The 25521-nt window shown below is 37.0% G+C and overlaps 1 protein-coding gene across 4 annotated transcripts in view; it reads right to left on the minus strand.

The window, feature by feature from the left end:
- Positions 1–25521, minus strand: part of LOC117403920 (A disintegrin and metalloproteinase with thrombospondin motifs 3-like) — a 92911-nt gene that overhangs the window by 4734 nt on the left and 62656 nt on the right. The window contains exons 14-22 of one of the 4 annotated variants that reach the window (XM_034902489.2): positions 24410–24543; positions 23154–23277; positions 21701–21757; positions 18783–18866; positions 17805–17885; positions 11706–11869; positions 6833–7004; positions 6069–6201; positions 2989–3196 (exon numbers count right to left, since the gene is read on the minus strand). In XM_034902489.2, the coding sequence (XP_034758380.1) occupies positions 2989–3196; positions 6069–6201; positions 6833–7004; positions 11706–11869; positions 17805–17885; positions 18783–18866; positions 21701–21757; positions 23154–23277; positions 24410–24543 (1157 nt within the window). The remainder of the gene's footprint in view (positions 1–2988; positions 3197–6068; positions 6202–6832; positions 7005–11705; positions 11870–17804; positions 17886–18782; positions 18867–21700; positions 21758–23153; positions 23278–24409; positions 24544–25521) is intronic. The other 3 variants (XM_034902497.2, XM_034902491.2, XM_034902502.2) reach the window with 3 other exon arrangements.

Genomic DNA, 25521 nt, shown 5'->3' on the forward strand with positions numbered 1-25521 from the left:
CAGGAAATCCGTCTAATCTGAGTTTGTTTTAACGAGAATTGACTGTATACAATTAACTGCACCTACACATTAACGTTACAGAATGCAGCCTGCTAGCCTGGTTCTTTAAAAGTATTTCACTTTACTGCAGATACCAGCTTTGTCATCTCAAGTCTTTAACATATAATCATATTTAGATATTCCTTTGTCATTACACAAAACTGTGTTATCACCATAAATAAAAGGAAAATATTCTTAATATGCAGATGAATACCAAAGCCCAAGAAAAAAAACAAAACAAAGTCTGAACACTATTATTTACAAGCATATTAGATAAGTACAATCCTAAACATATTGATGGGAAATTATTTCTAAAAGAGCTTGTGACGGGGGACTGCCCCGTCTTTATGAACATGGTTGGGACTGGCAGGGAGGGGGTTAAAATTCCTCCCTGCCAGGAAAACATGTGAGAATGTGGCTGGAGCCCTAATTGAATAATTAGCAATTATTGATTAATTGGGCTCCAGCCACAGGGGATAAAAGCGAGGGGAGAGGCCCTGCCTGGAGGAGAGTTCTGGAAGAAGAGAAGGAGTGTTTTGGAAGAAGAGAAGGAGTGTTTTGGAAGAAGAGAAGGAGTGTTTTGGAAGAAGAGAAGGAGTGTTTTGTTTGTGCTGTGTTTTCTGTTTTTGGTAATCCAGTGAAGGCAACGCCCAGCCTGGAAAGCTTATTTTGTAAGTTTTGCTTTGTGTTTATTTTATGTTTAAAACCTTTTTGTTTGGCCCTTGTGCCTATTTATTTGGTATTTTTGTTTATTAAAAAGCTTTATTTTGAACTTTAAAACTGTCTCCGAGTCTCAAACCTCAGCCAATCCTGTCACAGAGCTATGTCAGTATTACAATTAAATCATGTGGGTAATTCTTGTATTGTTTCACGATGATAAATGCAGGAGGAGAATAGCTGTCCACCTGGCAGCGTACAAATGAGATACAGCAATAGCAATGGCAAGCTCATTTATCAAGCCATAGCCTACGGTTTCTAAGTTTAATGTTCATGGATCTGTATGGCCCACATTGCAGCATTCTGTCAATGTCTCTATTTCCATGCTGTGATTTATGCACGGTTTGTTTAAAAGCAGATAATGTGTAAAGTATTTAAAGTATGTTATATTCCTGAAGTAATACAGCAACTGTATGTGTACCTATACAATTGATCTGCAGTCTAAGCCGTGGTATTTGGCAAGAGTGAAAAATGATTTTGAAAATGTTTAACTACATGTATTGATTCCTGATTGAATATAGAAAGTTTAAAAACATTTGTGATACATTAGGTCATTTTATAATGTTTACAAAGGGAGGTTCATTGTGAAAGACATAGGTACATATACGACACAAAGACACTGATGGTCTGCAGGTTTGGAGTGAAGATGGCGAGATGTTGCTCCCACATGGCTTCTGTCCCGTGGTAGTTGGTATTTGGGGTATATGTCAAGTCTGGTTACCTGTGCTGAAGCACATGGAGACCCTGTTCTTGGTGCTGGCCATGATGCTGGTGGGACTAAGATGATCAGCCAGATCAAGATGGTTGTAACCCACCTGCTAGTTGTGCTCCTCAGTCCACAGCATCATGGTTAGGAACATTCATCGTCTTGGACTGGTTCACAGGTGAGGTAATTCATTTTATTTTCCTTCAGAGTGCACGTGACTCTGTATGTCTGCAAAGTTTCCTTGATATCGGGAATGTGCAAGAAACGCCTTAACGCCATGTTTTCTCTATTAGATATGAATGCAACATGACCTTAATTTGTTTGACCAAATTCCAACATTTTTCTCTATTATGGAACACTGGCAGTAAAGATTTTACTAGAGAGGTTTCTTTTAGGTGGAAGATTTTAATTATTTTGTCATTTTATGATTAAAGCAAAGATACATCCCTTAAGCCAGTGGTTTCTGAAAACGTGTCCTGTCCTGGGGAGAATGAAATTATGAGCCATACAATAATGTATTATTTTTGTTGCATAAATTTCAGTATAATCTGTATGCTTTTTCATGTGATAAAAATTAAGTGGTGGTACAGCCTACCGTGATACATTGTATTTATTTTTTAAATCTGTTCTTAAATTCAAAGAAATAATAAACAAGCTGTACTTCAAAAAAAAAAGTTGCTCTATAATCCTTTATAATTAACAGAGCCCTTTTCAGAACCAACAGTGGCAGTATGTTTTATCTAGTAAGCTTAAAGGCTAAATAATAGAATGAAAAGATGAACACTACCCATAAAGAGACTTATCCTCAGTAATTATTCATTTTTCATTATTCTAAAAAAAAAAAAAAAGTTTGCTACTGGTCTTATCGAGGAAACCATGGTTGGTAGACCACTGTTCATGTTGGACTTTGTTTTATTGGGCCCATGGGATTCTGATTAGAACTCATACATATGTAACAGAGATCTGATCTCCCCATGCATGCAGAGGCTGCCCATAAAATCTGGTAGCAGTTTGCACAGTTCACTCATTAAATTGTCAACATTTCTTATCTGGCTCAATGTTTATAGTTGACAAACTGGCATTCTGTCATTCAAAGGCAAGCTCATTAAGGTTTATCGTTGATTAGCCCAGGCAATATTGATTTTTGGCCTTTGGTTCTTTGCTTATATTTAATACGTTATTGTGGACTATAGAGATATTTCAAAGACAATGTTATATTAAATTGGGTTCTGCATATTGGTTCTAAATACTAAGTACTGTAGTTCAGTTTTACTTCAGCTGTTGAGCTGTAAAAGCTCTGTATTTGAAAACATTGTGTATCCAAAATAAAAGTACAAAAACAACCAATGAATCCAAAGATCTTTATCACCAAATGCGGGGGGGAACAAAAAATAAAAAGAGGTAAGAAATGTGATTTGGTGCTGATAAACATACAGTATATTCCAGTATAAACTCCTGTGAGCTATTGATTATACAGTGAATGGGATTTAACAATCTTCCTTTAACAACAAACAGTCTATACCAACCTCTGACCACGATCCAGTTTTCCACTGTGCAGGACATGGAGCTCGATTGCAGGACCTTCGACTTTCAGGCTTTTCCCCACTACAGTATTTACTGTGAACTGAGCGGTTTGTTCCATCATTAAGGACTTGCATGCAACGCACTGTACGAATTTGATACCCAGAACTTCCACAGGTTTTAGTGCAGTGTTCCCACTCGTCCGTGATCCAACTAAGAAGGAAACGATGACATTAAAATCCTCAAAGCAACAGACAATGAACCAAAACATATCCCTTTAAGCATCAGTTGTGATGATAAAGTGCATATTTTTGGAAACAATCCTTCAGTTGAAACTTATTTATTTATTAAAACATTACAGCTATGGCCACATTTTTGCATCACCTACAATTTTAGGATTGAGACATTAAAAAAATAAAAAAACTATATAAAATAATTTATTTTCCTTAAATCATGTAATCGTATAAAACTACAACATTATATTGCAAAAGTCTACCGGAAGCCATAATAGTGGTACAGCATTTCATGTTAGATATTGAAATGTCACATTTTTTAATTTGTGTTAGTTTTTCGTTAAGTACATGGGAAAACTACAAAGCAGTATGTAATTCGATATGTTAATGCAACATTCAGCAGGTTTCGTTTGACTTTATGAAGCAAAACTAGTTGATTCTTTTGGGTGATTAATTATTCATATCTTGCCATGGCTTAGTGACCACATTTCTGTATTATCCCCAGCCAGTTCTCTCTTAAATTAATGCTTCATCTAATAGTGTTTGATTTGATGGTTTAACAAGTTTTGTTGTTGTTAAAGGTTTTCATGTTTTTTGTGTAAATCACTACCATACGGGACACAATTATATTTTTATAGAAATGGAGACTGTCACGAGTGACCCTAAAACTCGTCTTCCCTTGTACAAGCTGCTTTTTGAGTGAAAGGTGATCTTTGGGATACAAATTGAACATTTGTGAAAATGCAACAAATATTGGAATGACTGTAATGTATTTTAAAAGAATATAGTCAGCAGAGATATTAAACACATTGTTAAAAAACACTATTCAGAAAAAGAATGTTATAATGTACTATGTATTAGTCTATGAGAATATTGTAGGATTCCATATTCCTGTTTATTCTAGTATAACAGTAGAAAACTATTATTAGTGAATGTGTAAGGTCAGGCCGACCTGCTGAATGTACCAACCCTCCCTTATCAGGCAAAAGCAAAAGACCACAGTGTTGCATTTATTTAAGTTTTACTGTAGTAATAAACATATGCATTTATTTACAGGGAAACTATAGTTTAAAAGTGAAAGAATTAAAAGTTTGTCTCAGACACACAGTATAATTCTGGAACGGCACCGCAAGGCAGGATTCGGTGTTTGCCAACTTTGAATGATAACCAAAGGAAGGTGCTTTAAGAAATACAGGAATATGTACCTCATTATTATTATTATAAGAAAATAATGAGAGCTTAGTTATAAAAAATTAGGATGTAAGCATTTTTCTTATCCTAAAAGATACTGGTTTGAGGCTTTCTTGAATCCGGCCAAAAATGACTTCATGTGGTGAATTTGGAAAAGCGCTTGCAGTAGAGTTTCATATTAATTAAAAAACTAGCCTTGCTGTAAACAGGGTGTCTGAAAGCTGCTTGCGCAGGGGATTCTTAGAAACGGAGAGAGGTCAGGCTTAGTCCAAGCATGGTACAGTTAGACTATTATGTTTAACGTGCTCATTATAGCCTGAATTTAAATGAAAATAACTGAACTGGCTCCTTTATGCTTAGCGGTTTTATTCAAAGGCTTATGATAAACCCCTACAGTCTTTGTCCAATAATTTGTTAACACACATTTGTATATGAAGTTAAAGTGGCCCACTGAGAACACACTGAAAAGGTAACATAGTATGCTGTTAAGAGAGACATATATTTTTGACCCAGGTTAATATAATTAAATAGAGCTGGTGTTACATATAACATCTCTCTCATATATACACATATACTTGTATTGTACCTGGTAGCAAGGACCCTGTGAACTCCAGTTCACCTAAATTTTAGGGAAAGGAGGGGTGGAAGATAGTGAAAAATGAGCTCATATTCAATTGATTTTGAAAAGGGTGTCACCAGTATTTTTTTGATATATTGTTCACTTAAAGATAGGATCTGTCAAAACAGAGCAAATAATTAGATTTAATTGGGTCTTCTGACGTATTAAATGGAGAACAAACTATATAAAAGCAGAGGTAAAACTCCAGTCAAGTGTCACTCAACTTGATCTTACAAGTTGCGTGGTTGACGATCTCTGAAAAAGCTGTTTGTTGTTTGGTCGTATTCAGAAGTCTGCCTTTAAAGACAACTCTTGTTTTTATGTTGTATTCTACAACTACACTTTCACATAGTGGAAGGTAAGAACAATTTTGAATTTATATTGATGCATTGCTAGAAGGTATAGGATTTACATTTTAGCTTTGGAGAGTGATATAGTGGATGTTTTAGGATTTAGCGGTGGGCACTTTAGTGGTTTGCATGTCTAGCCTAAGGGCTGGGTATGTGATAACCATACCTGTATTACTGTGTTGAAGTATTAATGCTGTTAAACCTGTAAAGGCACTGGAATCGCCCAGGCCTATTAGCAAGGTTCCAAAGTGGCTTGCAAGCACTCGATCCTTTATTAAGCATTTAATAAACAGAAGGAGCACTATTACTGCTCTGATTCATTAAAACTTCAAATTAAATGAGTCTGTGTGATTTTCTTGATTATAAAAAGCTGTCTGGATATGTTCCATATAAATATAAGAAGAACGTGCGAAATCTGACAAAACTCCCTAACTTAACATTTTTGAAAGAACATGTTAATGAACAAAAACAATAGTCTTATTAGTTCCATAAATTCAGATATATCTAAAGAAAATAAATGAGGTAACACTGGCTGAGGAAGATGAGACGGAGTGCGAGGGTCAGTGATTCTGTTCTCATTTAATTATATCTTGTTATCAACACACATAACATACTAAATATTTATTATTTAGTCAGTCATTCATAATAAATGAAGGATTTTGTTTATAAATCGTAATACATTCTACACTTACATAGGCTGAGTGCACTCCTGAAGGTTACACATCCTGCGAATGGGCTTTGGCTTTTTGCTTGCATCACAATAACTGCGATGAACCATCTTGTTGTCACTCTTTCTCCGGCATCCATATTTAGTGTACTGTAAACCTATGAATGAAAAGCAGAGCCACGTCTATCTTCGACTATAATATGAAAGGGCTGTCAAGCTTATCGATTGGTCAAAAAAGGTCAGCTGCTTTCTTTTCAGGTCCACTGTGCTTCATTTTTCAAATGTAAGAAACCACACAGGACTTACATATTACTCCCTTCAAGCAGAGTTAGACAGTTCTCCCTTCATTAGTTAAAAGCTTGTATGAAGCTACTTCAAAATCCTCACAACAAAAGAATGATTCCTTCAGTAGCATATTGAATGATTTCCCTTCTGCTTATGTAATATTTATTAAGAGGCACATCATAATCTACAAAATCTTACAGTTACCCTTTCCTCCTCATAAAAGACTATCCACAGACTGTTGCAAAATTTGTCTCATCTAATAATACTTTCTCACAACATGGTCAGAATCTTATCTTTTATTCAGTGGCAACAGCAAAGTTTACGACTATTCATGTTTAAATGACACTGGTAATTAATGAAATGAAAAAGCATACAAACATGCTTTTATAAACACAATTTCTGACACTCACATCCAGCTTTATATTCTGCTATTAGATTTGAATTTGTAGGACTTTGCAATATAATAAACGTAACAGTAAATCATGGAAATGAAGAGAGTGTTACCTCCTGCACAAGGTTTTGAGCACTGTGACCAGCTCTTCAATGCCCACTCAAATAAGTCTGCGTTTTCCTGTAGTACATTGTTGTTACCCGTACTAATTGTGGGTACGGAGTCCTCATGAATGATATATTTGTATGTCAAACTTGATCTTGTGTCATTGTCTTGAGGTATAATCTGAAAAAAAGTAAATGACAAACAGTGGTAGAGTTTTCTTGTTAAACATTTAGTTCAATTCCTACAAACATTTGCAAGACATTATTTTTAATAGATTTATCCATCAAAATCTACACTCTACAGTTCTTCTATAAAGGAGTAACATGAGATCTATGGATGGACTGTAATGCCTTACTAAATTATGTTCAGTGGCAAAGCATTACTTCTGTGCTCTTGGCAACAGGAGCAGCTAAAGCAGTTAAAATAAGCTATTGGTGGAATGGTACACAGTGGTAATTTTCTATATTTTGACCTGCCAATTTATTACAATAGTATAAAGCAATACCCAGTGAAAATCCATGGCATTACCATGGTACCATCTCTGTAGCAATGTGTTACCATATCAGGATCTATTCCAAATCTACAGCGTTGCCATATTATTATAATGAAAATGATGCGGTCTACGAGACAGGTATCGACTCAATCACATTGTTTTACATGTTGGAGGAGGTTAATAAATCAATAATGAAGAAAAGGCTGGTCACATTTTGTTTTATTTCTTATGAACAAATTTAAAAAAAGCAAAAACCCTACAACCAGCTAGCAGTGTCCTTCATACTAACTGCATTTGTATCTCTGCATGGAATACAGTAACCACTGCATGGCTGATGAAAGGGCCAATCACCATCTACTGACTTCTCTGATATGACTGAGGAATTTACAAATTGGCTATTAATAGGCTTGTTTGAGCATCATTAAATAAGTAAGCACTAAGGGACAGTCTGGACTATGTGAAAAGTGTTGAATTTAAACCAAGGGAAGTAATGTTAAAACTTTACAATGTATTAGTAAAACCTCATCTAGAATATTGTGTTCCGTTCTGGTCACCTTGCTACAAAAAGGATATTGCTGCTCTAGAAAGAGTGCAAAGAAGAGCGACCAGAATTATCCCGGGTATAAAAAGGTATGTCATATGCAGACAGGCTAAAAAAATGGAATTTTTCAGTCTTGAACAAAGAAGACCACGTGGCAATCTGATTCAAGCATTCAAAATTCTAAAAGGTAATGTCGACCCAGGGGACCTTTTTGACCTCAAAAAAGTAACAAGGACCAGGGGTCACAAATGGAGATTAGATAAAGGGGCATTCAGAACAGAACATAGGAGGCACTTTTTTACACAGAGAATTGTGGGAGTCTGGAACCAACTCCCCAGTAATGTTGTTGAAGCTGACACCCTGGGATCCTTCAAGAGGCTGCTTAATGAGATTCTGGGATCAATAAGCTGCTAACGACCAAACGAGCAAGATGGGCCGAATGGCCTCCTCTCGTTTGTAAACTTTCTTATGTTCTTATGTATGTTATGTCTAGAGCAGAGATACTTAAATAATGAAGACATGGCTTGTCACAGTGGGAGAAACCAATTCATTGGGTTATTTAGCAGTGGCGTGTGCTCTTGTCAATAAAAAAAATTGAACTGCAGTCACTACATAGTTGTAACGCACCAACGATGGCATGCACAGACAGTGAAAACCCCTGACCAGGATAAGCATATCCGTCTCCATTATCTGAGATATTCAATTCGTCCCTATTCTATATGATGGTGCCTGCAGACCATTGTTCTAGGAATTCATCCAAGCAAGAACTTTTGTATCACTTTGGTGCAAACTATAACATTCATCATAGGCGGGCTGTTTTTACAAAAGTCAGGTCAGTGCTATAAAAGAGTGTCAAATCAATTTCTGCAACACTTCGGTAATGGACTGTGGATGTAGCAGAACAACACACTGTCTGGATTCTCAGCCTGGCATTGTTAAACTGTACTATGAAAGTGACCTTCTACTTTCACATTTCCTGCACATTAACACTGTTTTGTAGGATGGCACGGAGAACAGGACATCTGCCCTGTTCTTGACTGCTGAGTGGCATGTCATTTTGAGTTGATGTGATCGAGCATTTGTAGCAGAGCGTTAAAAAGGAAGTTCACCAAAATTTTACGTTCTTACTTTATGACCGTGGGGTGTTATTCTTGGGAACAGGTTGATTATTACCACAGAGAGACATTATATATTATTTTTCCAGTTTTGCATCTTGGGAGGCACTAAACCTGAAGAAAGTGTTTTAGAAGTCTGTATCTTGTGTTTGTTTGTTGTTTTTTTCCCTACTGCTAAAATGTAAAATGTTTGATTATTTGAAAATGTTGGTGAATTCAAGAGGGGGTGAATGTAGCAGAGTGTTAATTTAAGCTTACTAAAGTTTACTAAAATGTTAAGGTCTTGCATTATGACTGTGGGATGCTATTCTTGGGAAAAGAGAGACCCCTAGTGGCTGAAACTGACAACTCAGCATCAGCAGGGTACACTTTTTCAACATCAAAATTCCATACTTTTTCCAGACTTCCATTTGTTTTTCCCATACTTGTGTTTTAGTTAGTTCCTACTAGTTTTTCGATAGTTATCCACATAGGCGGGCAGCCGCAGAGCATTATAGCTTTTTGATCCAGAGCAGAAGTTGCACCTGGTTTTCTAAAAGTATTTGTCAGAATCTGGAGGTGCATATCTAGCAAGAGACAATGCAGGTGTGCAAAAGAGAAGTAAGATACAACCCAAGAAATGTCCAATATTTGAGAACTATGTTGCATTATTTACAAAGAGAATATAAAAAGTTGTATACTGCAAGTATACGTGTGCCAAAATAGGATAGTATAATGGTACCAATAGTATACTAAAACCAGACAATTTTGGCACAAGTATACTTGCAGTATATTACTTTTTTGTAAGGGATGATATTGAATTCTGATCCAAACTTCTTTATACCCTCTGTTAAATGTTGAACACTATGGGAGGTGAAAATTAACAAAAATGAAACAAATGTGCACGCATTATATATTAAAATGGGCAAGTGTCGTATATTAAACATACAAGTCAAATACAAAATACAGTACACCCTGTTTGGGTCCAAAGCCTTTTGTTCGCTATAGTAAAAGGACAATCCAAAACGAACAATATAAGCTGCTGGAGTAAGTTAAGGAAGTCACCTTGGATAAAGGCATGAGCTATATTATTAATAATATTAGTAGTTTTTATTCTTTGATTTTCTTTATTATTACAGTATTTGTCACTACTACCACTAATTGTGAATAAAAGTAGAATTACAAGTACAGTACCTATTTGAGGCGCAATTTGAGGCGCGCTGCATCCAGTATTCTGGCTATATCCTAGTCGTTCAAGAACACAGTACAACCACATTCACATTAAAGAAATGACAAGGCGATGTTAACATGCTACGTTATACACACCATAGGGTCTATAGAAAGCTTTTTTTTTTTTTTTTTAATCCGAATGATAATAACTATCGTATTTTTTTTATTGGTTGGGAAATCACGTTAACGATTTAATAAAGGTAACAACAAGATAACAAAATGTGAATCTTGGTGAGCAGAGTACAGTATTTTGTAATTCCAGTCTGTAACTTTGTTTGAAAAATCATAGCCTTCAATATAAATGTATTTTGTCGTTTCCATTTTACCCTTCGTTTCACTGGAGCAGACAGAGTCATGTGACATATACCAGTGCGCTGACTGGATAGAATTGCTTGCGTTGTCAGGACGTTGTCAGGGGTGTTACACGAGGCAATCCTTGCAGGATTTGGTCACAATATAGTTGCTACTAGTAAATTGCTTAGACAGTTGCCACTAGAACTACTGACCTGCTTTCGAAATGAATTATTAATAATAAAAAATAATCGCAGAATTATTTTCATTCTCTTATGATACTAGTAAAATTCCAGACTTTTTCAAGACTTCATAATGGAGACCTGGTTTTTCAAGCATTTTCAAGCCCTGGAAATCAGTTTGGCATTTTTCCATACTTTTCCCAGACTTCCAGACTAGCGTACGAACCCTGATCAGTGAGTGTGTAGCTTGCTTTACGGCTTCAAAGCTTGCTCCTGCCGTAGAAGGTGGGTTAATTTTTCTACGCTCCGAAAATACTGTTCGTAATATCTCAAAACCAGTCACTAGAATAGTTTGTGCAATGTTATTTTCTTATTCAGAAAATAACCCAAAACTACACGCTCACACAATACTGTGCTGGAGCATGGCTAGTACTCGGTAATGTATCTCGATGTGTTAGTTAGAAGCTTGCTACACCTGTAGAAGGAGAGAGAGAATACTGCTGTGTGAACCTGCCTGTTCCAACCGCAGTCTTGTTTATTTGTCAGGAATAAATAAGCTGCACAAACCTCCCTACCTCCTGATTCCTTCGAGGATAGCAAGGCAGAGTGCTGAACAGCTAACAGGATTGCATAGGTCACACAAGCAATTCAAATGTGACAACTGCACGCTAAGGGGAGATGACAGCATCGCTAACTGAATACTTGGAAACTTCAGAAATATACAGGCTAATATACAGCATACAAGTGTTTTCAATATTAGACCAAATGCAGAAAGTGCAGCAACTTGTCCTTGTTATGTCTGTTCAGGGTGGAGACACATTTCAGTTCTATATGTATAAAAATGATGACATAGAACAAAAAAAAATAAACAAATCTGACAATACATACTGTACATATGTTTGATAAAGTGAGATGCTGAATGTTAAAATTCTGTTCTGTTCAGTTTTTGTGTCTATTGTACGTTCGTTGGTATAGGCCTGAAATAGCAAGAGAAACATGTTGGTTTTTTTTTTGTTTGTTTGTTTGTTTTAATTAAAGTGCAAAACTTACCAAGACAACAACTGCATCATGTAACGGTCCAGTGGTGTGAAGGGTCTCTATGTCTTCCTCAATGATGTAATCCCACTCCACTCCCAGGTCAATAAAGTTCCGAGATTTTGCTTCCTCTCCTTTGCCATTGAGAATATAATGTCCTGTGGCTTGATTCTTGATGGCTGAAGTTAAGTTTCAGGGTACGTGAAAAATAAAAACCAATCACCATTCCATTGAAAAACATCCGAAACACAAGAGAGAGTAATTCTACTGTACTTAATGATTTAAACACCACACGACATGTTACTATTTTACAGCATTACAAATACAATTTACACAAGCATTTAAACAAATCTTATATAAACAAAGCGGTTTTCAAAAGTGAAAGTTGTTGCTTATAAAGGATTCTCATTACTCATATCATATGGTACAGATGTTGCTTACTGCTAAAAACATGTTCTAAAATCAATACTCACATGAAGATCGAAACTGTAGTTACACTTAAAAAACAACAACACATGGCTGATATTTAAACCACAGTTTAGGAAAAGAGAGCATATCTAAAAGACATATCTACATTGTTAAACATAAGAAGCTACTAGAATGTCAGGAGCATACAAAAGAAGCAGCACTATGTTGTTTACAGATATAAGGGATTAACTGGGTCTGCTCTCATGGACAACACCAAACAGAAGTTTGACACTGTGTGATTTAGCTGTTGGATTAACTTCCTCTTCTACTTTAGACTGTCAAAGGGATACGGTGCCCTCTACATCCAGTTTGCTAAAGAATTTATTTTAGGAATTAGACAAAATGTAATCTTGTTTTTTTTTGTAACACTTACTGTAAAGTAATAAGTATCTATGTAAAAATGTCTAAATGTGATGAAAGCATTTCTGTTTAGGTCATATTCTGCAAATTAGGTTTCATACTGCTATTATTATTATTATTATTATTATTATTATTATTATTATTATTATTATTATTATTATTATTACTACTTGTAGTTTTTAAGAACTTATGAATTAGTTGGCATCATTTATACACAGATGATAGTGATTTAGACACAGTTCTGTAAGGTATGACACATACAGTAGTTGTGCATGGTATAACTTGCAATATGAAAAGCTGATGGGATTAAGACTGTAGATAGCAGGTATACTTCACTACAATTGCAGAGTGTAACAATCCAGTTGAACAGCTGTTTAAATTAGCTTATAGTGCAATTGGCTTTGTAATATTTAATTGCAGCTACAGTGTAGTTATAGAGCAGCTAAATTGCAATTAATCTACTGTTTCTCCACTGTGCAATTATATGTCATTTTGTGCTTTTAATGCAGCCAAGAGTCTGCTTTTTATAGTCCTGTATAACTCAAGGACACTGAAGAAAAGTATGACACCAATACTGTCACTTACTGGTGAATGCTATACAACAAGTATGGATTTAGTTATCCAATCCTCAACAGGGAACAGTTTAGATAATAGCTAGGGGATGACTCAGCATTAAAATGTAAAATTATTTCACACTGATAGAGAGGTGACAAACGTGGGACTGGGAGTTTGGGAGTTTCTTGGTCCCAAAGTACAGAAGTACACAGTTACACTTAAAATAAAACAATGACTACATAGAAGATACTGTACTATTCTGCCTCGATGTCATAGACATGGAAAATATGGTGAGTGCTGCAGGGGGCATCAGTAGGGGACACAATGCCTCTGGTCCGGAGCATAAGAAATGCACCAGCATGGTGTTAGGAGGCACTGTGCTGTACAGGGTGTCGTTATCATGCCACTCTTAACACTACAGGTTAAAGAGTAATTACTTTCAAATGACAAAACACTTAGTTTGTTTGTGCTGTTGTGACAAATACAATGATTCTTGGTTGTAAATCTCCCTCCCGACCTGTGAAGGCTGGCCTGACAGTTCTTTCCCAGGGTCCAAGGGAAGTTGGCCAGCTAGAAAGGGGGCAGCTACTCAGAGAGGTTCTAATTTCAAACAAATAAGGAGTCTGTCTGAAGGTGGTGATTTTGAGTTCAGGAGCTGCTCTTTGGTTTTAGTTGCCTGCCACTGACCTATGTAATGTAGGCTTGATCAGCCAAAGTGTCTTTATATATTAGTAAGCACCAGCACCATCGCCATCTAGTACAGTGTATTGCCAGCAAAACAAAGATTCATAAAGACACTTTAAATAATCTAATCTCTGTTACACTATAAACATACTGTACACAGCCATCCTATACATCCTACACTTATTATACCATAATTACAGGTAACAGATTAGGAATATTTTAATAAACTTCAACCACTACTTAATAAAACACAAAAAAAGCTAAATACGCAATTTCTAGTATTTAAAAAAAAAAATGTATTCGTTCCGTTCATGACAAAAGTATTGGCACCCGCTTTAGTATTTCATGTGTCGTCCTTTTGCTTTTATTACGGTATTTAGACATTTAAGATCATTCTTGTTGGTGAAATCTGGGCCCATTCTGTTTTGCACATTTCCTTCAGCTCAGACTGATTGGATAAACTTGGCTACATATTTTTTCAGATCAGTCCAAAGCATTTATATTGGATTGACATCTGGTAATAAACTGTCTGCCAATCAGCCTACGAGCAGATGGTATTATTGTACTTTGCAGAATGTTTTGATACGTGGCTGCATTAATTCGATCTTCAATGACATGTCTCCAGTCCCTGAACTGCTAAAACCTCCCATATCGTGATCAAACCATCTCCATGTTTAACTGTAGGTACTTCATTGAAGACTTTCCCTTTTTTCCCTCCAAACATGCAGTGGTCCCTTTTTGGGAAAAACATATATTTTAGTCTCAGTGGACCAGAGCATTTTGTTCAATAACACTATGTAACACAATTTTTGTTCCTGGGTAGTGTTATTTCCTAATTGCTTATGCCTCAAAAGTATAGAAAATGGCTATTATTCCCCACAAACTTTGCTTTTGTGACCAGGACAGTGATATTTTGAAATGTACCTATTTCCAATTAGAAAACGGGTGAATTTGTGTCTTTTAATTCACATAAAGTCAGAAAAAAACAACATATGAATCCAAATTAACATGTATTTATACTAAAGTAATACAAAAATGACTACAAAAGATTTAGAAGTGAGTAGTTTTTCGAGATTTACGATTATACTGTAAATCACTTTCACGAATCAGCCCCCAAATGTAGTCTCCCATCATGTTCTCGTTATACTGTCCTTGGTAGCGACGTTCAAAGTCCAGTATATCCTGGTGGAAGCGCTCGCCTTGCTCCTCCGAGTACGCTCCCATGTTCTCCTTGAATTTATCAAGATGAGCATCAAGGATATGGACTTTGAGGGACATCCTACAGCCCATTGTGCCGTAGTTCTTCACCAGAGTCTCAACCAGCTCCACATAGTTTTCGGCCTTGTGATTGCCCAGGAAGCCCTGAACCACTGCGACAAAGCTGTTCCAAGCCGCTTTCTCCTTACTAGTGAGCTTCTTGGGGAATTCATTGCACTCCAGGATCTTCTTTATCTGTGGTCCGACGAAGACACCGGCTTTGACCTTTGCCTCAGACAACTTAGGGAAGAAGTCTTGAAGGTACTTGAAGGCTGCCGACTCCTTATCTAGAGCTCTGACAAATTGTTTCATAAGGCCCAATTTGATGTGCAGTGGTGGCATCAGCACCTTCCGGGGGTCCACCAGTGGCTCCCACTTGACGTTGTTCCTCCCCACAGAGAACTCGGTCCGCTGTGGCCAGTCCCGCCTGTGGTAGTGCGCCTTGGTGTCCCTGCTGTCCCAAAGGCAAAGATAGCAGGGAAACTTGGTAAAACCGCCTTGGAGACCCATCAGGAATGCCACCATTTTGAAGTCTCCTATGACCTCCCAGCCGTACTCATCATACTTCAAGGCGTCCAGCAAGGTCTTGATGCTGTTGTAATCCTCTTTGAGGTGCACCGAGTGAGCCAGGGGAAGAGACGGGTACTTGTTACCATTATGGAGCAGCACGGCTTTGAGGCTCCTGGATGAGCTGTCAATGAAGAGGCGCCACTCATTCTGGTTACAGGCGATTCCGATTGCCTCGAACAGACTGGTCACATTGTGGCAGAAGCAGAGCCCATCTTGACGGGTGAAGAAGCTGGAAAAAGGTCGGTGACGCTTCCTCTGATCTGCGACTTGCACACTTTCATCCAACAAGTTCCACTGCTTGAGCCTAGACGTCAAAAGCTCGGCATTGGACTTGGTGAGACCAAGATCTCTAATCAAGTCGTTGAGGTCTTTTTGGTTGGGGTAGTATGGGTTTCTCTCCTCAGCTCCACCTCTGAAATTGTCATCTGGATCTACAACGTCTTCCTCGCTCTCTGACTTGCTGCTCTCTTCTAAAGACGGTTGCTCTCTCTCCGGAGGAGTGGGTACCGGGGCGATGGATGAAGGAAGGTCCGGATACGTGATAGCAGGTGCATTCTTGCCAGTCCGACGTTTGGAAGGGTCCACCATGCAGAAGTAGCAGTTGCTTGAGTGGTCAGTGGGTTCCCGCCAAATTCTTGGGATAGCGAACTTCATGGCTCTCTTTTCCCCTCTGTACCATCCTACAAAAATACATTTATTTCACCCATGACTAATGTGTAAGAGATTCTCACAACATTTTTCATATATATTTTTTCAATAACATTGAAAATTGTAAAACATTTTAAAATTAAAAACTTTTACAATTTTAAAAATTTTAACAAATTTTATAACATAAAATTCCGAGCAACAATTGTCCATCTTACCTTCCAGAGTTTTTTTGCAATGCTTGCAGGTGAAATGAGGTGCCCAGGGTTTGTCTTGATCCCCGACAGGCATGCCGAAATATGCCTTGTAGGCCTCACACATCTTAGCAGATGCTTCCACGGAGTACTTTTTCGCTCTTGTCTTGATAAATTGGCCGCAGACATAGCAAAATGCGTCTGCCGGATGCTTGCAGCCTCTTGATGCCATTTCAGAAAAATGCAGATATGTATCCACTTTGGCAGCTGGAACTAAACTGAACTGGTGGGCTTAAGGCCCCTGTATTTATACTACTATTTATATTACTGGAAAGTTCTAGAAGTTACTCCAAGTTTACTCAGCACTGAATCTATCTGGAATGTTCTGGAAAATAGGTAAATTTCAAAATATCACTGTCCTGGTCACAAAAGCAAAGTTTGTGGGGAATAATAGCCATTTTCTATACTTTTGAAGCATAAGCAATTAGGAAATAACACTTACTACCCAGGAACAAAAAAAAAAAAAAAAATTGTTACACGGTGTAATGCTTCAGATTCCTGTTCATATTTCTTGGCAAATATTAATTTTCTTTAAAAGTGATTTGCAGTCAGATCTATGCGCATACAGATCAGCTGTGTTCAGCTGACTGTCTGATGTTTGTAAATCTTTCTTTAAAGTCCTTGGCTGTTAATCTTGGATTTTAATTTAGTTGCTCAGACGATTCTCTGATGTAAATGATACTGATCTGTAGCCATTGCACGAGTGTTTTTCTCAAACATGAATCCAGCTGCTTTGTCTTGACCATCATCTGCTGGGTTGCAAAAAGGTTCTTCTTCAACAGATGTTGGAAATAATGACCTCTTTGTCTGGCAATTGACTTTATAATGCAGCTAACTTACTGTGCAATGGTTTGTAAATGGGGGTTGGATATTTCATCTACCGAGCAGAAATTAAAAATAACTAAATCTGTATTATTATTGAATTACACATACATTTGAAATGGTCCCATCAGTTCTGAAGTTTATTCCCGCAGCATTAATCCTCCACAAAAAAGTAATCCCATTTTTTTTTCCTGACAGGTAATCACGAGAGTAAAGAACTGTACACAGTATTATCATTTAAATGGAATTGTTTTAAAACTGTGCCATCAGAAGTTTTAAATGTAGAAACTAATATTTTGCTTAAAAAAAATTGATGTTATGTCCACGAGGTTGCATCCAGCTAATGTTTCTTTTCGACCAAGCTACTGTATTTTAGGTGTATAAGGAGTTTTGATGTTGTCAATCCATATAGTGTGTAAAATGCACTCAATTTAGACATAAACTGCAAACACCTTTTAAATCTGCAGGACTGCACATTCTAATGTTAGAAGCCACTTACCAAGAATGTGAGGAGAAGCCTCGTCTTCTTGGATGAACACATGTCTGGCACCAGGTGGGATGTCAAACATCTTAAGGTAACCTTTGCATGTGTTTTGATCAGTGATGAAAGAAAATATTAAAAAAGACAAAGCAGTGGTTAGTAGAGCTATGAACGCTAACTTTTCTTGCAGAAGCGGACATCCCATTACTATGAAGGCAGTTTACACTAAATGCTACTGGTTGAAGACACACTACTATACCTTATGCAATGTTATGCATGCCTGAAAAAAAGATTTCAGCTATGCTCTTTGGGCAAAAGATTCACTGTCTTATTTTAACTTAGAGGGTCCTATTTTGAAGCAAGTGAAAAAACACACTTTCAGAGAGAAATACAATTATTTTACTAGTATAGAACTAGCAAGACACCACCAGAATAATAACGTAACTACTCCTGCAAATGATTGGTTTCTTGCTAGTTGTATACAATTAGAATAGTGTTATCCCTATGCCTTTGTACTTTAATATAAGCACCAGACTATAGAAATGCTGGTGATATATTTCTAATTAAAACAAACTTTAGTAGTTAACGGTAACGTTACAAACCTGGCAACAGTGGGATATTCGTTGAAAAAGAAGTAAATGAAACCCCTAGGGCTTCCTCTCAGCTTTTTGATCTCTGTGTGTTTTTTTTTTTTGTTGCTACTTCTTTATTATTATTTGGCTTTGATTTACTATCTGAATAACTTTTAAATACAGCATCTGTTGAATATATAAATCCTTAAAAAAAAAATAATTAAAACATACAGATTGTACAAAAAAGCTTTTGCCAATAAGCCAGTAAACGTGTGTATTTCAGTACACAGATCACAAATTGGATTGAAATAAACAGTGAATCTTTTGCCCAGTTTGTAAAGCTGATAAGTAAACTCTACATTGCTGCAAAATAGCCTTCTCTACACTAAGGATGCCCTTTCTTCTGCAAATTGATATGACTTACCAAGTGTATTTTTAGAATCCTTTGTTTCAATGAGATGCACATTGCGTGCTCCTTTAGGTAATAAGAATGCGCCTCTCGTCTTCCCTTAAATTAAAATTGGTTTGTTAGTTTTGGATAATGAATTCTTTTTCATTGACTATTAAATTGTTGTTTTATATATATATTTATATACAGTGGTTTGCAGAAGTATTCACCCTCTACCAATAATGTCACATTTTGTTGAATTATAAATAATGTATGCACAGTTTTTCTGTTATATGAGGAGGAGGTTAAATGTCAGCAAAACTTGCAAAGAAAATGTACAAAATTAAATTTACTGGTTGCATAAGTATTCAGCCCCTTAAGTCAGCACTTGGTAGAAGCACCTTTTGCAGAAATTACTGTTTTGAGTCTTTTTGGCTAGGTCTCTACTAGCTTTGCACAGTAGGATGGTGAAACTTTTGCCCATTCTTCACGGGAAAATTGCTCCAGTTCTGATAAGTTTGTTGGGGATTGTCGATGGACTGCAATCTTCAAGTCTCGCCATTCATTTTTGATTGGATTCAAGTCAGGACTTTGACTGGACCACTCAAGAACTAATTCTCTTCTTGTTCAACCACTCCTGTATGGCTTTGGCTTTGTGCTTCGGGTCATTGTCCTGCTGAAATGTGAATTTCCTCCTCAGTTTCAGAGTCTTGGCTGACTCAAACAGGTTTTCCTCAAGGATTTGCCTGTACTTTGCACCATCCATTCCACCCTCTGACAAGCTTACCAGCCCCTGCTGAAGAGAAGCATCCCCATAACATGATGCTGCCACCACAATGCTTGACAGTTGGGACGGTGTTGACTGGGTGATGTGCAGTGTTGGGCTTACGCCAAACGTAACGCTTGGAATTTAGACCAAAAAGTTCAATTTTTGTCTCGTGATGAGGCTTTTTGAGTAATGGCTTCTTTCTTGCCAGACGTCCGTACAGGCCAGCTTTGTGTAGGGACTGGCTTATTGTTGATGTGTGAACACTGACTCCCATCTCAGACACAAAACTTTGCAAGTCCATTGTTGGCTTCAGAGTGACACCCCGAACCAGTTCCCTGCTTGCCCGGCTGCTCAGTTTGGGAGGGCAACCTGATCTGGGTAGTGTCTGGGTGGTATGATGCGTCTTCCACTTCTTAATGATGGACTTCACTGTGCTGAGAGGGATAATCAGCACCTTTGAAATTTTCTTGTACCCTTCTCATGCTCTGTGCCTCTCTACCACTTTATCCCTGACTTGTTTCGAAAGCTCCTTGGTCATCATGGTTGCTTTGTTGGATCACTATGTGAGTTGCAGCTTGAAAGTTTTTATATACCTGTGGGAAATTATCTACAAGTTAAATCACTTTGAGTATACACAGGCTGAAACCATTTCACAAATTTTGTGACCTTTCAAACAAATCATTTTCACCTGAGCTGATTTAGGGCTGCAGTAGCAAATGGGTTGAACACTTATGCAACTGAGATTAATCTATTTTTCTCTTTAGATCTTTCTTATTTTTAACTATCAATGTGGAGTAGTTTGTGTAGATTCTACACGTAAAGTCTAATTTGAAAGCGTCTTGGAGTATGCTCAGGTGCCAAAAAAAGGTGAAAACTTTGCAGAGGGGTGAATACTTCTGCAAACCACTGTGTGTGTGTGTGTGTGTGTGTGTATATATATATATATATATATATATATATATATATATATATATATATATATATTCGCTTAATTTCTTTTGCTTTTTACATCACAGAAAAGTAAAATATTCAAGTTATGTTGCAATTGAGTTAAAAAAAATATGTGCCTTATTCACAAAAAGAAATTAATTAAGAAAATAGCATTTGCATACTGGTATATAAACAACTAAATTAAATCTCCTGCCATGGCTGTTAATATAAAATGAGAGGAAGTATTTTTAAAATAAGTTATGTCATTATCTATTTAAATATTTTTCCCTTTTGTGACAGGGTGAGGTCTGTGCTGGCTGTCTGGCGCATGCATGATTTTGTAGGAAGAGGGCAGCAGCCCTGGAGGATCTGCCTGTCAATAATGGCAGTGGCATGGGGAGGCTGGGAGAGGGTGTGTTGTCTCTCCCTCTCTCTGAGTAGTTGGGATGCGGGTCTTGGAGGGGTCAGTTGGCCTATAAAAATAACACTCTGTTGATCCCTCGCCCACCCATCTAGGAAGAACGACAGCGGGAGCGATGTTTGAAAACTTGGATGGCAGACCATAACAAGAACGTCAGCGTCTGGAGAAAGAGAGAGGGGCAAGCAAGCCCGGCTGTGAAAGACAGCCGATACTTATTATTTTATTACATACCCGATTGGGGCTTGGTCAGTTTAGCTGGGGAATATTGGGCAACCCGAGTGTTAGTGAGGGATCAACAGAGTATCTCTGAAACCCGAGCCGTACCGGAGAGCGGAGGTTGTGGGACGCTGCAAGGAGCAGTACCTTTTATTTGTAGTTTTGTTACTGTGTTTTATTTTCCCTTTTTGTTTTCGCCTTCTGGTTTTGGGTTATTATTTTCAGCACCTGCGAGTGCAATCGGGACTGTGAAACACAATATACTATTGCTGGTAATCACTGCGTGCCACCCCATTTACCGTTGTCGGTATTTGGGACCGCAGCATAACAGCGCCATCTACTGTACCAAATAAATCAATGCACCTCAGCTGTGTTTCAAAAGAATTTCTGTCTCCTGTGTCAGTAAATTTTCCCACCCTTCCACACCTGTACATTTGTGAATTTGCTTTGTGTTTGCAATACATTTTTACATATCCTATGAAACAATATGTCATCTGATTACAATGACTAAGCAAATCTGGACAAACTTGCAAAAGTATTAACATGATGTATAGTCAATGAAAAAGAATGTCATTTTAATTGGGAACAAAAGTTGGTTAGATAATACTGGATACTTGCAGGTTTTGTTTTCCAACAAATGGATTTCTTTTTGGCATCTCTTGCTTAATTGCTTTCCTGTTAAAAAGAGGATTCATTAATATTTATATATATATATATTTTTAAAGAAAATAAACAGCCAAAAAAAGATAATTGCAGACATATTACTAAAGTAAGTGTATTTGTCCTGCAAGTTGTAACTTTCTGACTATAATAGATTCTGTAACTTCTACATTTACAATTGATTTATAACCCCATTCAACACCCAAGGGAGGGGTGAAGACCACCTTCCTTATGCATACACAACTGACACACAAGACACAAACAGAAGTCACCTCATTTACATAAAATTGGTTTATTTAAACTGCAGTCCTCATCTCCTGGGACTTTTACTGTATCCTGGCCTTAAATATCCTTTAACAGATATATCTGCTTGGATCTTGCACTAATTTGTAAACCCACATTGATGCAGTAATCTCATCAAGAGCATACCTATAGACAAAATGCTCTCATTGTCTTGACAGCGTTGCTTGAATCATGTCTTAAAAATACCTGGGCCTATATTTATCATTCGTGCGTGAATAAATGATTTGTTTGTATGTATGAAGTTTGGAATTGTCACACACATAATTAAATCCACATTTCTAAGTAATAGGTATTCATAAATCTCAATATCACGAAAGTTGTATGTATTTGCATTTAAAACACATAGCCATACATGGTAAATGTAGCTGTCTGTCAGTGCTCTGTTTTCTAGGCGAGTGCCCACACTGCTGTTTTGAAGAATAAATGAATTGTGGGTTCCACCTGGTCATTTAGTCACAACATTTAGTAGACAGAGACGGGCATCAGATATAGGAGACGGGCATCAGATATAACCTGTACATTAATTGAATGGTAATGTCTTCAGTAATTACCAGTGCGCAACTGAAACAAGGGAGTCGCAAAACATTACCTTCTGCTTAGTAAGTAATAATCATGGTGGTGGTAACAAAACATGTATGTCATATTAGTATTAATAACAGCATATTTGGTATATAACGGCAATAATTTATAAAATAATTATATGTGACAAACATTTCAGCAATACTTGCATCAATAACTAAAACTGAATGAGAAAGTTATTATTTTACATATTGCACTGATAACGGATCTTTAGCCGATTTAATCGGAGTTTGATCTTGTGTTCCAGTGCTGTTATTTTCATTTTTAAACATTGAAATCCAAAGCATCAGAGAAGGTGATTTGCTTGATAGGTTGTTTGTACTCCTGCTTTGTTTATATTTCATGTGTGTTTCTGAGAGAACTTGATTCAAAAGGTTTTACAGATTTTTAGATATTGTGGGCTTTTTTTTGCTTTGGAGGATTGTTCACATATATATCAGTTTTCGCTGCCAGTTATCTTGTATGAATAATGACAATGAACTAAAAATGGTTTCCATTCAGAGCAGTGAATAGCAGTTAACATCCTTACCAGGTTTCTTTGGCGTTCTGGTAAAAGTTCCTTTAACAGTTCTGCAGTGCGAGTTATCCCCTCCACAAACTCCACACTTATCTTCAACTTTGTTTGACCCAATCTCTCTGTCACAACCTACTTTCTGTGGAACGAGAACAGAAGGATACAACAGGGATTTGCAGTCTAGGAGAAATAAGCTCACTATGGTCTGTATGCACATTTGGGAACAACTTCTTCAGGGCGGAGATGTATTCAATCTATACATGTACAAAGGATCTTTAAAACTTCTCATTTAGACAAGCACACCATCTAAGGTACAGTTATTCTAGCAACATACATGTTAATGCCTTTATTGCAAGGTTTACATTCGCCTTCTTAATTCTTAAATTACAGCCTCTTTAAACAAGTTCCTCTTCAATATGATTGCTTCAGTGATCATTTATTCGGTTTGAAAAGGTGAAAATGTAAAAACATTACAAGATTGCTTTTAGGCAATATTATACAAATATGGACTGGAGTTGAGGGAATATATTGGCAAAGGCTGAAGGCTTCTGAAATGCTCAATAACTTGTGCTAAGTTGTACCAAGTTTCATTACAATTGTATAGAATGTTCTCTAGATATATGTAAAACTGTAAGACAGACAAAAGGACAAATAAAAGGCCAACTCCATAGCCCCAGATTCTAATACTTTCAATAACTTGTGCTAGAATATCTTTGGCAAACCTAATTGGAAAAGCAGTTCAAGATATATATACACATTTATAAATTAAGACGTAAACAGCCTCCCTGTGGATACAGTAGAGAGGTGGAGAGCATAATAGACTGGAGCTCAACAAGAAGGAATTGGAGAAAGCAAACTGCCAGTGATTTAGGGTTTCAAATAAAGCAAGAGGACAGTGTTTCATTTTAATGCATTTCAAATCGTAATTGGCAGTTTTATAAATTTGTCTTTCATTCTAAAGTTTGCGCGGCTAACCTGCAGGTCTCCATACCGACAACATGTCAGGCTGCAAGTTTCCACTGACTCATCTCTACATTTTTTTTTTCTTTTTATTCTGATGTTATTACTTTTCACAGCAGCAGTTCTGTCTGTTTAATACATTTTACAATTACATCTAGGATATGTCTTAACATTTAAGTAGAAAACAATGACATTCTTTTTTTAAGTACGCATTGATAAGTATTGTCTGTAACAGTGTCAATTTGAGTAGTAGCATTTTCAGTATTGTTTTTTCAGCTTGTGAAATTGTTAATGTGAGCTTGTTCACTCACCACGCATTCACCACGCACACAGATGCTGTAGGGATCCTTGTAAGAACAACGTGTTCCATCATGGACTAACTGTTTCATATAGGCCACATCTCCTGTTTCCTTTGATTGGCAGTAAAGATGGCACCTTTTAATGGCTGTGAAAGACAAAACGGGTTCAGTTGAGACACCAAAAACTACTCCAATCATTTTTGTTTTGTTATCAAACTCTCCTGAAACCACAGAGCTTAGCAGTGGCTGTTTAACGAGATATTCTGTAAATACAGATCTTACTCCATATGGTTAACAATAATGTACATGTGTTTTAAGAGCAGTTGAACATACCTGTATATATCTAAAAAATAGGTTATTAAAGATATAACACATCTGGGAAAGTGTTAAGATACTGCAACTGGTCCTCAGTAGTAACCCTGTGGTACACCCTTTACACCTTATAACTAAGCTGTATTGCTGAAGATAATGTAATTTAAATGCTTTTAAATAGTATTACAAAATATGTTTTACATCAAATCACATGCAAGAAAAGAGATGGGTCCAAACACGAAATGCGGTAAAGGATAAATATGAGCTCCATCTCTCTACATCGTTTTAGCTATAAACAGGGTGTTATATATCTAAAAATTGAATATTGTAGGTTATATTCAAAATAAAAACATGTATTGTAAAAGGCGGTTCTAGTGTTAATGAAATATAACTTTTAGATGTTCCACAAACACACAGACAAATATAAATTCTAAGTAGTAAAACTTGTAGAAAATATATTTTATATCATTTGGTGTGTGCGTGCGTCCGTGTGTGTGTGTGTTTGTGTGTGTGTTGGAAAGATAACCAGACAAACAAGTAGCTAATGCGTGGTGTAATTCAGAATGTGCCCGGCAACACGTGAATTCATTTTTCTTGTTAAATGTTTTTATCTTCATGGCAACGCATGAAGCTCTCCTCACGATATTCAGAGTCATTCTTTTTCTACTTAATAAGCAGACACAGACATTTACATATCCCCTCCCCTAAATGACTATGAACGGAGTAATCTGCATTGGCGCGGCCGATTTTTTTTTCCTAAATCAGAACTGCATAGCAACGCGTTTCCTGAAAAAGTACGGCAAACAGGTCGT

Source organism: Acipenser ruthenus, chromosome 2 (assembly GCF_902713425.1).
Source record: "Acipenser ruthenus chromosome 2, fAciRut3.2 maternal haplotype, whole genome shotgun sequence".
Lineage (NCBI taxonomy): Eukaryota > Metazoa > Chordata > Actinopteri > Acipenseriformes > Acipenseridae > Acipenser > Acipenser ruthenus.